Below are 15,611 nucleotides of genomic sequence, written 5' to 3'. Positions count from 1 at the left end.
AATGAGCAGAATTCGCTGTCAATTAATAAAAGGGGTTTTTGTCAGGATCAGAGTTTGCTTCATGCTCTTGGGAAGCCTTGGTCAGAACAGGTGTGTCTAATCTCACTTGGCCAAATAAAAGTATTCCATTCCATGCATTAGTCAATCTAAAAAAAAATCAAGACATCTCCACTGTTCAGTTAGCCACAACGAAGTAGTGGGGATCTCCCTGGCAGGGTGATTTTAAAAATAGGCAATAAATTTATACTTTCTGAATAACCAAATGTTTATTTGAGAGCTCTGCAGCCCAAAAGCTTTTAATTGTACCCCGTTGATTTTTTTTTAAATAGTATTTGTAAACTAGCGTTGCCAACAGACCAGGAGCAGACACCTCCTATCTGGCTGCCTTTTGCTTCTGTAGAGATGCGTGGAAGCAAACAAGCATTCAATAAGCGAAGTAGGACAAGATCGAGATGGGTCAAAATTGAGCCAGGGTAAATCTTACAGATGCTGTTTTCCGAAGAGCGCGTAAATTCCTTGGATTTATGCAAGTCCAGACAATAACAATCTCCCTGACTTGAAATCTCTATACGATGTTTGGTTTAGCCCAGGGCGTGAAGGCCTACTGCTTTCCTCATCAGTCGCTCGGTTAATGGCGAGTTTGGTCTGAATTCATCACGTTCTATAAGGAGGCATCTAAAGAACAAAGAGACAATGCTCTTAAAACATTGAACAGAAGAACTTTTTAAATAGCAATAGACTTAGACTTGCATTGTCAGAAATAAATCCCTAACCACTCCGCTATGGACACAAGGAGAGAAATGAAATACATGACGAGAGAGAGAGAGAGACGCCCTCTAATGGCCACCTATATATAGACACCTCTTAAAATGATAAAAGGCTTGTGTGGACTCTACCAAGGTCTTAAACTGGCTATATCTGTATTGCTGATTCATCCTCATTGCATCAGCTTACAGTTTATACAGCTTACAACCTTACATCAGCTGGCAGCTAATAAATCCTCAGTACCTGACATATATACCGCTTCACAGCGCTTTACAGCCCACCCTACGCCGTTTACAGAGTCAGCCTATTGTCCCACCAATAATCTGAGTCCTCATTTTACCTCGGAAGGATGGAAGGCTGAGTCAACCTTGAGCCTGATGAGAATCAAACTGCTGGCAGTTGGCAGAATTAACCCTGCAATGCTGCATTCTAACCACTGCGCCACCATGGCTCTAAACCCTTAAAACCCAAAGGTTTCATTGGATCCCCCACAAAATAAGACCTGGACCAGCCATGTGAAAAGAAGTACAACTTTCTTTGCAGACATCAAAAGTAGGCATAGAATTACACTTGGAAGGAACTCATGGATCATCTAGTCCGTCGGTCAGCAAGCCAGGGCTCTGGAGCCGCATGTGGCTTTTTCATCCCTCTGCTGCGTCTCCCTGTTACTCAAGTGTCACAACCACCAATGTGCAACACCCACCGGCACACAATTTATTGAGCTTTCCCACCCCCACCCCCCGGTAGGCCAACCATGAATAAATCCAAGAAAAGAAAAGTTTCAGAAGAAAACAGAAGGTTTAATTCAACTACATATGATAGTTTTGGGGCTGCTCAGGAAATAATCAGGCATGGGAAGCGTTTTGTGGCTCCCAGTGTTTTTTTTTTTCCAGTGGGAAACGGGTCCAAATGGCTCTTTGAGTGTTTAAGGTTGCCGACCCCTGATCTAGTCTAGGGATATCAAACTCACGGCATCACATTGTCATGTGATGTGACTTTTTTGCCCTTCACTGAACCGGGGGTAGGGCAGCTTCTCATGCCTTAAAAAATGAATGAATGACACCCCCCCCCCCCATCTACTAATCCTGGTTAATCATACCAAAAGCCTTATTACAGGTCAGCAACTCACACTAAACAAAACCTACAGGGTAAACTACAAAATAATTGATCTTGGGGGGGGGGGAGCTAAGAAGGACTGGTTACTCCCAGCAGAAAACCCCACATCTGTGGATTTTTATTAAGAAATTTTAAAAAAACATCCTGCAATAAAGACAAAATCATAAAAGGAAGCAAGGCGTTTTCAGGCAGGCAAAAGTCTCCAGCTGGGATTGAGGATAGTGGTTAAGCTTTTTTGGAAACACTAAAATGGTTTAGATTGCCTTTCCAGGCAGATACAATTGAACTGCAAGTTTATTAATAGCAGGGGACGGCGGGCTAATAACCATTCGCTGTGCATTTCCAATAAATGGGAGTCGTGAACTGACCACCAGGTTTCAAATGTTAGCTTGGATGACCTTGAACTATGCCGACGGCATTACGACCTGAGCTTAGTGCACAAGATAATCTGCCACAACGTCCTACCTGTTAATGACTACTTTTACTTCAACTGCAATAACACAAGGCCTATCAACAGATACAAACTGAATGTAATCCGTTTTAATCTTGATTGCGGGAAAAACGATTTCAGCCATAGAGTAGTAAATGTGTGGTACAACACCCTACTTGATCCTGTTGTTAGTTCCTCTAACCTCCACACCTTTTACCTTAAGATGTCTACCGTGGACCTTACACATTGCTTAAGATGTCCCTAAGGGGGCGTGCATAAGCGCACCAGCGTGCCTACTGTCCAGAGGTGGGTTCCTACCAGTTCGCACCAGTTCGGTAGAACCGGTTCGTCAAATCTACCGAACCGGTTAGAAGAGGTTCCACCAGCAAGCAGGCCACACCTACAGAAGAGGTTCCAAAAATTTTTGAAACCCACCACTCACACACAGACACACACACACACACACACACAGACTCACAGAGAGAGAGAAAGAGAAAGGAAGAAAGGAAGAAAGAAATAAAGGAAAAAAAGAAAAAAGAAAAAGTGAGAGAGATGAAAGAAAAAAAGGAAAAAGGGACAGAGAGACAAAAGGAAGGAGAGAGAGAGAGAGAAAACACATGGCCGGCAAGCCACTCCCACCAGGTCACATGACCGGCAAGCCACTCCCACAAAAGAGGCCACACCTACAGAGTAGGTTCAAAATTTTTTTGAAACCCACCACTGCTACTGTCCCTGTCCTACTGCCCCATTTATATGTACCCTTTTTATGTTCTTATGGCTATGTTTTGTTTATTTATATCCATTTATTTGTGCCATTTTTTCACGTGTTTTCATACTTGTTTCCTTGTACTTGTTGACAAACATGCAAACAAACAAACTGTATAGGCATTGGAAATAAAAGCGAAAAGTTCCCTGCCTTCTTCCAAATAACAACAGATGTTTACGTCGCCTCCAAAGAAAATTGTCTTCCTTGCTATCTGGTGGTGACTGCAGATCTTTCCGCCTCGAGCCAGTCGAAATTTGAATCTCTGCTCCTCTTACTGATTGCAACCACGGTTCCCCTCTACGCTCATTGCTCTCTTTCAACCAGGTCAAATCCAGACTCTACTACTTGTTGTACTTACCTAGCAAGTCTCTGGTTGGCTTTGGATTGGCATTTTAAAGCAGCATGAATCAGCAACTGGTTAAAAAGGTCTCTCTGGAAGGGAAGGAAACGTAGAAGAGATGTTATTCACCCCTGGCAAGGTGACTGCAAGGGGAGCTTCGAGGTGGGATTAGGTGTCAATGCAGAGAAAACGTGCAGCCCGTTTCCATCCAGCAGTTAGCCAACTTGGAATTAGAAAGGAAAGGAGTGTCTTGTTTTTCCCCCAAAATTAAACATGAGCAGGTTCCCTTTTTATTTTTAATGAAAATAAATGCTGCTATGAGCTCTAAGGAAATTCTACAAGGTGGAACTTAAATTTAAGGTTTTTTACTACTGGTTCTGTGGGCGGGGCTCGGTGGGGGGTGTCATGTGACTGGGTGGGCGTGGCTATGTAGTCATGTAACTGGGGGATCAAAAGACAGAAACTCACTTTAATAATGTCCTGCTGGAGCAGGGTTGGACTAGATGATCTCCAGGGCCCTTCCAGCCCTGGATTATCTTCTGAAGCTGCAGGTTTGTAATCCTTCCTTCCTCTTCTTTTTCCCTCCCTCCCTCCCTCCCTCACTCACTCTTTCTTTCTTTCTTTCTTTCTTTCTTTCTTTCTTTCTTTCTTTCTTTCTTTCTTTCTTTCTTCCTTCCTTCCTTCCTTCCTTCCTTCCTTCTTTCTTTCTTTCTTTCTTTCTTTCTCTCAGCATCCCCCACTCCCCGTTTTTAGCCTAGCAGGCTTCAGGGAAGCCTGCTGGGAGCAAAAATGGACACTCCCACCCCCCCACCCTGCATTTCCAGAGAACTTGTAGTAAAAAAAATACTTTTAAAAAAAAGTTCCAAAGATCAATTGCGATCGTCAGAACATTTTTTAAAAAGCTTTTTTAAAATTATTTTTACTACTGGTTCTGTGAACCAGTAGCATTTTTTACTACCGGTTTGGGCGAACTGGCCCGAACCGCTAGCATTTCACCCCTGGATTGCTGCTCAGGTTGGTAAATTCTCAAACTGAGTGGAACGTTTGCAGAGGAAGGTTGGAAAAAAATCAAGATATTGGCCAGGATGAAGCTCCAAGTTGTGGCCTGTCAGCAGCCGAATCAGAGGAGAGGGCGGCGTGGGAGTCAGGATGAACATCAAGGCAACCTGAGAGCTCGGCCAGAGGGAAGGGAACTGGTGGAGAGAGAGAGAGGGAGGGAGGGAGGTTGAGCCTGGGCCGTCCATCAGCCCTGAGATGGAGAGTCAACAGCCCTGAGGTCTGGAGGTGGCTGATGAGGAAGAGGAGGAACCGCTGGGTCCAGTGCCTAACTGTTCTGACCTAGGCTTCCCAAAAGCAGACATTTGTAGGATAATTAAAGTGGCCCAGGTTTGGGAAACCCTGGGATAAGGAATAAAACACTTATGAAAAAGCTAGCAAAAGCCAGCTCCCGTCTCACCTGGGCATCGCTCCCTCCTATTTTAACAACCTGATATCGGATGGGGTACAACAGTTCCACGGCCTTGTCGTAGTGTCCTTGGTTAAACTCCACAAACGCTTGTAGAAGAGGCGCTCCCAATGTTTGTACCAGGCTCAGCTCCTCATTTTCAGTAAAAGTCCTAGGAAAGACATCCAGATCGGAGGTGACCATGTGAAATTACCATATTTTTCAGAGTATAAGATGCGCCGGAGTATAAGACGCACCAAGATTTTGAAGAGGCAAATTAAAAAAAAAAGTTTTTGCACTCTGCAGACCTCCCCAAAACGGGCCCGTTTTTTGTCAAAAAAAAAGGGCATGCATAACCTTTAGGAGGCTTATAGAATGCTCCTGGCTGCCCCCCCCCCAAACAAGCAAAAAACAGCCCACTTTTTTTAAAAAAAGGGCATGCATAGCCTTTAGGTGGCTTATAGAGTGCTGCTGGGGGGGGGCAACATTGAGCAAAAAACTGCCTGTTTTTCACTCATTTCTGCCCTCCCCAGCCCCCAAGAGAAACAAAAGCCTTCTAAAAGCTATGCGTGGCCATTTTGGTGAAGGGACGGGGTTTTGGGAGGCAAAAAATGCTGTATTCAGTGTATAAGACGCACCCAGATTTTCAGCCTCTTTTTTGACGGAAAATGGTGCGTCTTATACTCCGAAAAATACGGTAACCAAATGACCCTGAATGAAAAGATTGGCCACTGACACTTCCAAACGATGTCCAAAGCAAAGAATTGTCCAAATCTAGCAAGATGTCACTGAAGATATAGTCCTTGACTTACAGCCATTCATTTAGCAAATGTTTGAAGTTACGTCATTGGGGAAAAAGAGACCATTAGGTCTCGCACTTATGACCATTGCAGCATCCCGACCAGTGGTGGGATCCTCCCGGTTTAACAACCGATTCAGTGATCGTGCGATTTGCGCGCATGCGCAGTTTGAAGAATTCTTCACTTCCGGCTTTCTTTGGAGAGTAACAAGCGGATTCATGGGGGAATCTGCTCTGCCTCGCCAATCAGCTGAGAAGATAAAGGTAGGAAAATAGAGTGGGTTGGCGGGTGGGCCCATTTGATTGTCGAAGCTACCGGTTCACCCGAACTGGTCCAAACCAGTAGAATCCCACCACTGATTCCCGACAGTCAAATGATAAAAATGTGGGCTTTTGGCAACCAAGCATGTATTTAAGATGGTTCAGGCTCACATGATCTCTACGGTGACGTGATTCAAAATTCAGAAGCTTGGCAACTGACTTGAATTTATGACGGTCACAGCATCCTGGGGATCCTGCAATCGCCTTTTGCAACTTTCTGACAAGCCAAGTCAATGGAGAGCTCACATTCACTTAACAACCGTGTTACTGACTTAACGCCTGCAATGATTCACTTTACAACTGTGGCAAGAGAGGTTGTAAAATGGGGCAAAACGCACTTAGTCGATGCCTCATTTAACACCAGAAACTTGGGGCTTAATTGTGGTCGTACGTCGAGGACTACCTCTACTCTGATCCAGAAAGTTGTAAAACTGGGTTCGACTCACTGAACAACTGCCCTGCTTAGCACCAATATTCTACTTCCTATTTATGGCATTAAGTCAAGTACTTCATGTAGTTCTTGGATAAGAATAGCAACCCACAGGCTAGTCTGGAAAATCAAAACTCTCTCTATTGTCTTTATGAACAGTGCTCTTCTTAAACTCCCAAGGTGAAGCCATAGAGAACAGGTAGGAACAAGGAGGCCTGTTGTTAGCATGGTGAGTCACTTACTGGGCCAGATCCTGTAAAGTGGTGAGGAGCTCACTGGAAGTTTTTTGATCCTGAGCACCTAAGGAGGCCATCAGAATGTGGGCATCGTTGAAGATCAAGATGTGATCCTGTGCATGTTTCTTCGTTATCTGGTTTATTGCTTTCCACCTCTTACCCACATTCACCCCTAGGAATAAAGGAGCCTTTTATTTCCATAACCTGGCAGAGTCACCATGAGGGAATTGAGCGACTATATAAATTTTCGACAGATGTACCACATTTTTTGGAGTGTAACACCCACTCGCTCCCCCTCTAAAAGAGGGTGAAAATTTGGGTGCATCTTATACACCAAATGTAGCCACACCTACCTGCCGGCCCCCACCCTTTGGCCTCTGCCTCCCAGCAATTTGCCTCCTTGCAGAAAACAGCAAACAGCCTGTTTCAGCTTCAGCATAGCCTGATTAGCACAAGCAGCTGATTGTTGGTTGGATCGCCTCCCAACCATCAACTGTTTTTGGCTGCAGGGATTGCCATTGCCTATTGCCATTTCCACGTGCCCCATTTTTGGTCTCCGCATTCCATTTTTGGCCTCTGCATGCCCCGTTTTTGGCTTCTGTGCATTCCATTTTCCATCCATTCTGATCTCCGCTGCCTGGAACGGGTGGAAAATGGGGCGGGTGGAGGCCAAAAACGGGGCAGGAAGAGGCTGAAAATGGAATGGAGAGGCCGAAAATGGAGCACACAGAGGCAACAATAGGCTATGGCAGCGATGGCAAACCTTTTTTGGCTCGCATGCCATAAGTGGGGGGAGCGCATGGGGGTCATGTGTGGGCGCACCACACCCATAATGCAATGTACGACACCCCCCAGTGCGCATGCACGCACTACAGGCGCTCTCCCCATTTTTTGCATGTTTTTTTCGCCCTCCCTAGGCTCCAGAGGCTTTATAGGAGCCTAGGGAGGGTGAAAACAGCCTCCCCACCACCCCGGAAGCCCTCTGGATAATATACGTATGAAAACTCTATTTTTTTACCTTCTAATTCAAGCCTATATAACATGGAGCTGTTGTCAACGACATCCAACATGGTCCCGCTTTGCTGTAAGCTGGGAGCAATCTGCAACCCCAAAATCATTAAGAGTTTAGATTGAGCTATTTTTTGGGGGGGGAACCAGGGGTGAGGAGGAGGAGAGCATTTTTTCTTGAACTGTTCAGTTTCCTCAACAAAACTGTCAGAATAGTTTTTCCTCTTCCTGTAACCTTATTCCTACCAAGCGTTTTCTTTACAGCTGTGATTCCTGTTTAAAACAAAGGGTTCCACAGAAGAGAGGGAAACCCTTTAAATTAAAATTAAAAATTTTAAACATTTTTTCTTCTTTTTTTCACATTTTAAAAAAATTTTTTCCAGTAGAAACATACACATTTTATGGACAGTACATTGACTGAATCAAATTTTTTTAAACCCCATTAGCAATAGTAATGCAAATAAATACCGTATTTTTTGGCGTATAAGACGCACCTTTCCCCATCAAAAAAATCTGGGTGCGTCTTATACACTGAATATAGCGTTTTTGGCCTACTGAAACCCCGCCTCCTTCGCAAAAATGGATGTGCACAGGGTTTGGGAGGCCTGCAAAGTGCTCTTGGGGGATGGGGAGGGCAAAAACGAGTGAAAAATGGACCGTTTTTGTTCGTTTTTGCCGTTCCCAGGAGCACTCTACCAGCCTCCCAAAGCTCTGCATACCCCCCCCCCCTTTTTTTTTTGAAAAAAACGAGGCATGCAGAGGGTTTGGGAAGCCTGCAGAGTGCAAAAACTTTTTTTTTTTAATTTTAACCTCTTCAAAATCATGGCACATTTTTTGCGTTCTGAGGCTGTCAGACGGGGAACCAATGGGAGTGCAGGGTTTCTCCCGCCGAGAGGCAGGCGCGTCCTGGCCAATCAGAGGTGCCTTGCACAGCGCCATCTGCTGGCCAGGACACAACAACATTGTATACTCCAGTGCATCTTATAATCCCAAAAATATGGTATGCATTATTCTAATCTTCCAACAATATTGATCTCTTTCCATAATCCTTTATCCCTTTTCCAAATACGGTATTTAAACATAGATAACATTTATTTGTGCCCTGTTTTTATTATCCCCTGCTAAGTCCTATCATTTAATATTTTAGGAATTACTCATTACACCATCGTAGCTCCAATATTCTGAATTTGTAGGGATACTAATAACCCCAATTATTAACAATATTTGATCTCAAAATCCCCACAATTTCTAATCCTTTTTAAAATTCACGGTATATTTTAACACATTATTGATATTGTTAATGCAATTAAATGACCTAATCCTAAATTCCCACATACTACGCTTAATTTATTGGGGTTGTAGTAAATGTATATTGTCTATTAATATATACACTACTATTTTGACTATATATATTTTCCCATTTCGTTAATATATTTTCTCATTATCCATCATCTCTTAACCACTTTGAAATTCCATCCTTTATCAACTATATAAAAAAAGAATTTTATATATTTCTTCAGGGTCTAGCCCTTGCTATTGGAATCCTAAATGACAAATAAAGTACACACATGCTAGTAATATCAAAGGAGATATGCCCTCAAACGATACTGGCTACCCACAAGAAAATGGGCCTCACTATATTAAGTGTACAGGAGAGCCACAAGAACCACAACTTCCTACGAAACAGATTTTTTTCTCGCGCACATTTCTCAGGCTAAGCGAGCGCTGACTCCTACACAACTGGCTGGAGGGTAGAGTAGGGCTGTCAGATCTTAACTGCTGAATCTGGACTACCTCTAAATGGCAGTACAGCAGGGGTGTCAAACTCAAGGCCCGGGGGCCGGATCTGGCCCGCAGGGTGCTTAGATCTGGCCCACAGGGCTGCCCTGGAAACAGCAGGGAACCGGCCTGAGGTGCCTCTGCCAGTGAAAACAGAGCTCAGGAGGGTTGCAGGACACCATCCCAGTTGAAAACAGCTCGCAAGGGCAACACACAAAACCCCCCTCCCCGAGCTCCGATTTTGCTGGCAGAGGGTTGCAGGAGGATGTTACAGCCGAAAACAGAGCTCAGGAGCCTGTTTTTGCTGGCAGAGCACTTGTGTCGCCACAGGCGCCCCCGACACAAAGTGAAATCATGCTGTCCACGCCCACGCCGGCCCTCTGAGGTCAAACACAGCCCCGATGCGTCCCTCAATGAAATAGAGTTTGACATCCCTGCAGTAGAGATACAGAGATCTCCAACTCCAGAGAGAATTCTAATACCTCAGGTTGATTTAATAAGTAAACAAAAAATGAACTCCACTAATGAAGGGGTCCCCCACCCCCCCAGGGCCATGGATTGGCACTGGTCCGTGGCATGTCAGAAACGGGTTCATGGAAACAAGCGAAGCTCTATCTGTGGGTGTTCTGACCTAGGCTTCCTAAGAGGCTGAAGCAAACTCCTTGTCTCGACAAAAAACCCTTGTATTGATTTGCTCATTCACACCCAGCAAAGTCTTTCAAGGGAGGACGTACAGTCACAGACCTTATCTGGCTTGAGGAATTGCCAGGCCGATATCTGAAGAACTTGGCAAGGAGTCTCGGAGAGTCACGAACCAATTAAGCGAACAAACTGTCTCCTGCAAACTCCACTCCCCTTTTGCTCGTCTTTTATTTCCTCTGGGAGGGGCCATCCATTGTCCACCTGTGGCCTTACTCCCAAGTCGACCCCTGTTCTTTAGGTTTCCCTTCATCTGGCAACTCTGCACGTGCGCACACTGGGAACAGGCTCCAGCTGTTCATCTGCCTGACTGATGTCTAACACTGAAGGCAGTTGATAACTGGCATATGGCTGTGTCCCCCTCCCTGCCTCCAACACAGAGCCCTCATCAGAGCCTTCTTAAGACTCCAGGACTGGCCCATGTTCCTCCCCAACCTCCTCACTGCCCGAATCTGCTGCCAGCTCTGCTGGTGATTCACAACATTGGGATGCAGGCAGCATGCAAAACCACACTGCTTCTGGTTTGTGGAAAAACCTCGCCCCACAGAACCGGTCTGTGGTGCCCCAAAGGTTGGAGGCCACTGCTCTAGTGGTCCCCTGTAACAGTGGTTGGGTAACAGTGGTGTAGAGAGAAGTGTGTCTTTACTCTGAAAAACTCTTGCTTGCAAACTCAGGAGGATGTATTGTGTTGTGTTTTTTTAAAGGAGCACATATTATAAAATTCATACTGGCATGCTCTATTTGCAAATCCAGTTTTATTTGGCACAGAAATGTAGTTATGTCACAGGAAGTAAACTCACTGCTTGAGGTGTGACTGATAAGTATAAAACGAAAGCAAGAAATGTAGTACTTACGTGGGCATCATAGATTGTCAAAGCAGCCTCATAATCACCCTGCACGCATAATAATATAAACAAGAAGGAAGAAGGAAAAAGAGGCATCAGAATTTTAATATCTCAGGTTCTAACCCAAGTAATCCGTTGTCTTATTTGCAATTACTGGGCACTGGGATCCAAAAGGAAATGGAGAATATAAAAAGCCCAACAACAAACAACACCACATTTCTGGCCAATCAATCAATCAGAATACAGCTGGAAGAATCTTGGAGGTCTTCTAGTCTAACCCTCTGTTCAAGCAGGAGACCCTATACCAGCGATGTCGAACCTTTTTTGGCTCGCATGCCATAAGTGGGGGGAGCGCAGGGGGGTTGAGTGCAGGTGTGCCACACCCCTAATGCAATGTGCGACCCCCCCAGTGCGCATGCGTGCACTACAGGCGTGACCCTCCATTTTTTGCATGCTTTTTTTGCCCTCCCCAGGCTCCAGAGGCTTTATAGGAGCTTGGGGAGGGTGAAAACAGCCTCTCCCCCCCCCCCCAGAAGCCCTCCGGAGGCTTCAGGGACCTTCAGGAAGCTTCCCCGAAGCCTCCGGAGCAGTCAAAACGAACCTCCGAGCAAACCGGAAGTCCGTTCCCGAACTTCCAGTTTGCTTGTAGGGGCAGTTTTATGTGCTCCGGAGGCTTTAGGGAAGATCATGAAGCCTCCGGAGGGCCTCGGGGGGGGGGGCAGGGGAGGCTCTTTTTGCCCTCCCAAGGCTACTATAAAGCCCCTGGAGCCTGGGGAGGGCGAAAAATGGCTTTAAAAAAGGGTGAACTCAGCTGGCCAGCGCGCGCATGCGCATGCCTTTTTTGCTCAATCTTGTCCCCTCCCCAGCTCCCAGGAGCATTCTATAAGCTTCCTAAAGGCTATTCATGCTCTTTTTGTGACAAAAAACGGGTCCGTTTTTGCGAAAACGGGCTGTTTTTTGCTTGTTTTTGCCCCCCCCCCAGCCCCGGGAGCACTCTACAAACCTCTTAAAGGGTATCCATGCCCCCCTTTTTTTAAAGAAAAAAAAACAGGCCCATTTTTGTTTTTGGGAGGTTTGAAGAATGCAGAAACTTTTTAAAAAAAATTTGCCTCTTTAATATCTTGGTGCGTCTTATACTCTGGTGCGTCTTATATTCCGGTGCATCTTATACTCCGAAAAAATACGGTAACATTTTGTTCTATTTCTACTGCTTGGTGACAATGACAACTTTCTAAATGTCTGTGGAGATTCTCCGTCATCCAGGTCATGGCTGTTCCAAAAGTGTTTTTTTTTTCCCAAGGGGCAACTGGATTTTCTTGGTTTTCTTTGAAGACATTTCGCTTCTCATCCCAGAAGCTTCTTCAGAGCTGAGGAAGCTACCTGGATGAGAAGCGAAACGTCTTCAAAGAACAACAAAAAAGTCCAGTTGCCTCTTGGGGGAAAAAAACAACACCTTTGGGATGCCAACTTTTCACTTTCCATATGTATTTGACCTCTTGTGAAAGGACAGATAGTGGTGGAAGAATACACTTACCTTTTCAATAAAGTATAAAGCCCAGTGCCAGTAATTATGACAAGCAAGCATATCACTGTCCTGGAATGGAAAAAGCAGGATCATTATTATATGCTAGAAACTTATTTGGGTGCAACGAAAACGCCTCCCAAAACTATATTATTGGAAACTATCATTAGAGAAATGCCAGGATGATTAACCCAAGGCCAAAGAGTTTGGTCTTGTATGCCGATGTTACAGATGTGAACCCCACCCCACCCATCCCTCTCCCGATGCTGACAGCCCCTGTTGCAATATTCATTCTTAGAAGAGTCTGCTAAGATAGATCAGGAGAGAAACTTCCATATTCCTGAAGGATGGAGCTAAGCAAACAGTGATTTAGCCAAGACTTGCCACCAATGTAGCGATAGGGACAATATCTGAATGGGTAGTTTTCTCACCACCAATATTTTAGCTCGGGGGTGTCAAACTCAGTTTCATTGAGGGCCACATCAGGATTGGGTTTGACCTCGGAGTGGGGTGGCCAGGATAGACATGGCCAGCTCAATGTCATGTTTATGGGGCCACCTATGATCGCCAAGTGCTAAGTTAGGACTTCCCCCAGATACTCCCTCCCTCTCATTATCACCTTCCTTCCTTCCTTCCTTCCTTCCTTCCTTCCTTCCTTCCTTCCTTCCTTCCTTCCTTCCTTCCTTCCTTCCTTCCTTCCTTCCCTCTTCATTGTCCTTTTTTCTTCCTTCTCATTTTTCCTTATTTTTCCTTCCTTGCTCTCTTCCCATCTTCATTATCCTTTTTTCTTCCTTCCCATCATTCCTTATTTTTCCTTCCTTGCTCTCTTCCCCTCTTCCCTTCTTTCTCTTCCCTTTTTTCCCCTTTCTCCTTTCCGGTCCCTTCTTGGATGCTCAAATGCAGAAGGGAAGACATTTCTCCTTTTGTTTTGTTTTGAGTTTGTTTTGCTGCCAGTGAAAACGGAGCTCCGGGGGGGGGGGTGCATGGCCCCCCTGGTCCCTGTTTTTGGCCAAGACGGCCTCCTGCAGCTCTTTGCCAGCAAAAATGGAGCACTGGGGGAGAGGGAGTCCTTCCCTCTTTCCAGGGCGGCCCTGTGGACCAGATCTAAGCATCCGGCACCCCAGATCTGTCCTGCGGGTCTTGAGCTTGACACCCCTGCTTTAGCTGCTTGCCCAATGGATCACCAAATATTGGCCATTTCATTTCCTTGCTTATTTTGGTTTCCTGTGAACTATCCAGGGAATAGCAAAACTGATCACACAGAAGGCCTCACACGAAAGTGCAACAAAAATCTAAGATATTGATAAAAGCACTCAAAACCCGCTAATGATCTGCAAGGACCATTGAAAGAGCTCTCCACATCCACATAAAACAGGGGCAATGCTTCAGTCGCCACCTTGACTCTGTTGACCAACCTGCAAGGCACCCTATACCACTATTGCGCACACAATGTGACACGTGCCAAAAAATGCCACAAACCACAGGTGGAATTCTGCTGACTCTCCCCAGTTCTTGCGAACCAGTGGGGGGAGGGCAGCGGGAGGCTCCGCCCACCCGCCCAGAAGTCATCACGGATGCTGTGCGCATGCGCCAAAGTTTCTGTGCATGCACAGAAGCGCTGCGCGCAAGCAAAGCCAGTGTGCACAGAAACACGCTCTCGGTTCTGAACCGATAGCGACGGTAAGAGGATTTCATGCCTGCCACAAACCCTTCAAGCCGAGAGAAAGCTGGCGGCCATTTTAGGGGGGGAAAACCCGAATAAGTGATATGGTTACCTTCCAGTTGTTTTCGGTTTGCTTCATGAATGCCAGCCCACTCTTTAAATCCGCTTTCATTTCATTCACGTGAGCCAAAGCGTGGACGGACCACGCGTCCTTCTGATTGATGGCTAAAGCCTAATGGAGGAATGCAGGGGAAAGAAAATTATTGGTATTGGTATTTTATTATTTGTATGCCGCCCTTCTCCGGGAGGACAATTCAAAGGGGAAAAAAAGGGGGGATCATAAAAGACAAAATACAAATAATAAAAGTAGACAACAGTCGCACAACCATAAATGTCGAGAGGGGAGGGAACTCATCACCCCCAGGCCTGCCGGCAAAGCCAGGTTTTGACGGCTTTTTGGAAGGCCTGGAGAGAGGTGAGGGTCCGAATCCCTGCGGGGAGTTCATTCCAGAGGGCCGGAGCTGCCACAGAGAAGGCCCTCCCCCGGGTAATAGCCAGGTGGCATTGGCTGGTAGATGGCACCTGGAGGAGGCCAACCCTGTGAGATCTAATGGGTCTGTGGGAGGTAATTGGCAGCAGGCGGTCTCTCAAGTACCCAGATCCAATACCATGCATTATGGATTATGCATTCTAACCAGAATTATGCATTCTAACGAAGCTGTCATCGCATTACGAGGAGAACCTCACATCCTGTAAGACTTGGGTAGATTCCCATGAGTAATATGATGGGGAGCCCCAAACCCAGAATCAGGTGAGTGAGGTGTGGTCAGTTTTTAGGATGTTACTCTTTCTCCCTCTCCCCTCACTGGGATCATAACATTCCTGTAAATGCTGCAGTAGATATATTTTCTGTAGAGGGGGCTGAAATGCTCTAGTTAGACAAGAAAACATAATGCTCAGATACTACTCCTTTGGCCAGAGATCAGTGTTCTTTCTCCTCTGGGTAGCAACCAATATGTTGGAAATCTCGGAGGAATCTCCTTTGTTGAGCTCTTAGGAAATAAACACAGTCACATCTAAGAATAGAATAGAATAGAAGAGTTGGAAGGGACCTTGGAGGTCTTCTAGTCCAACCCCCTGCTTAGGCAGGAAATCCTACACCACTTCAGACAAATTGCTAGGCAACATCTTAAAAACTTCCGGTGTTGGAGGATTCTCAACTTCTGGAGGCAAGTTGTTCCACTGATTAATTGTTCTAACTGTCAGGAAATTTCTCCTTAATTCTAAAGTTGTTTCTCTCCTTGGTTAGTTTCCACATCTACCTTACACCTGCCATCAAGAGCCTCTCACACGCATCCAGGATGGCAAAAAAAGATCAGAGAATGTTTGATAATGCCTCTTCCACCAAATTTTATTTAAAGGCTGAAGCTTTTAATGGAATTCATGGA

The 15,611-nt window shown here is 45.6% G+C and overlaps 1 protein-coding gene across 1 annotated transcript in view; it reads right to left on the bottom strand.

Moving 5' to 3' along the window:
* Positions 1-209: 209 nt before the first annotated feature.
* TTC38 (tetratricopeptide repeat domain 38) overlaps positions 210-15,611 on the bottom strand; it is a 30,554-nt gene continuing 15,152 nt past the window's right edge. The window contains exons 7-14 of the mRNA XM_087723054.1: positions 14,276-14,395; positions 12,513-12,572; positions 10,988-11,026; positions 7,666-7,747; positions 6,654-6,819; positions 4,874-5,033; positions 3,436-3,509; positions 210-675 (exon numbers count right to left, since the gene is read on the bottom strand). Coding sequence (XP_087579180.1) covers positions 582-675; positions 3,436-3,509; positions 4,874-5,033; positions 6,654-6,819; positions 7,666-7,747; positions 10,988-11,026; positions 12,513-12,572; positions 14,276-14,395 — 795 coding nt within the window. The 3' untranslated portion in view covers positions 210-581. The remainder of the gene's footprint in view (positions 676-3,435; positions 3,510-4,873; positions 5,034-6,653; positions 6,820-7,665; positions 7,748-10,987; positions 11,027-12,512; positions 12,573-14,275; positions 14,396-15,611) is intronic.

This window comes from Thamnophis sirtalis, unplaced genomic scaffold (genome assembly GCF_051295495.1).
Source record: "Thamnophis sirtalis isolate CommonGarterSnake01/CBP01778 unplaced genomic scaffold, rThaSir2_p1.2 scaffold_9, whole genome shotgun sequence".
Lineage (NCBI taxonomy): Eukaryota > Metazoa > Chordata > Lepidosauria > Squamata > Natricidae > Thamnophis > Thamnophis sirtalis.
This window is presented reverse-complemented; position numbering and strand designations above follow the sequence as displayed.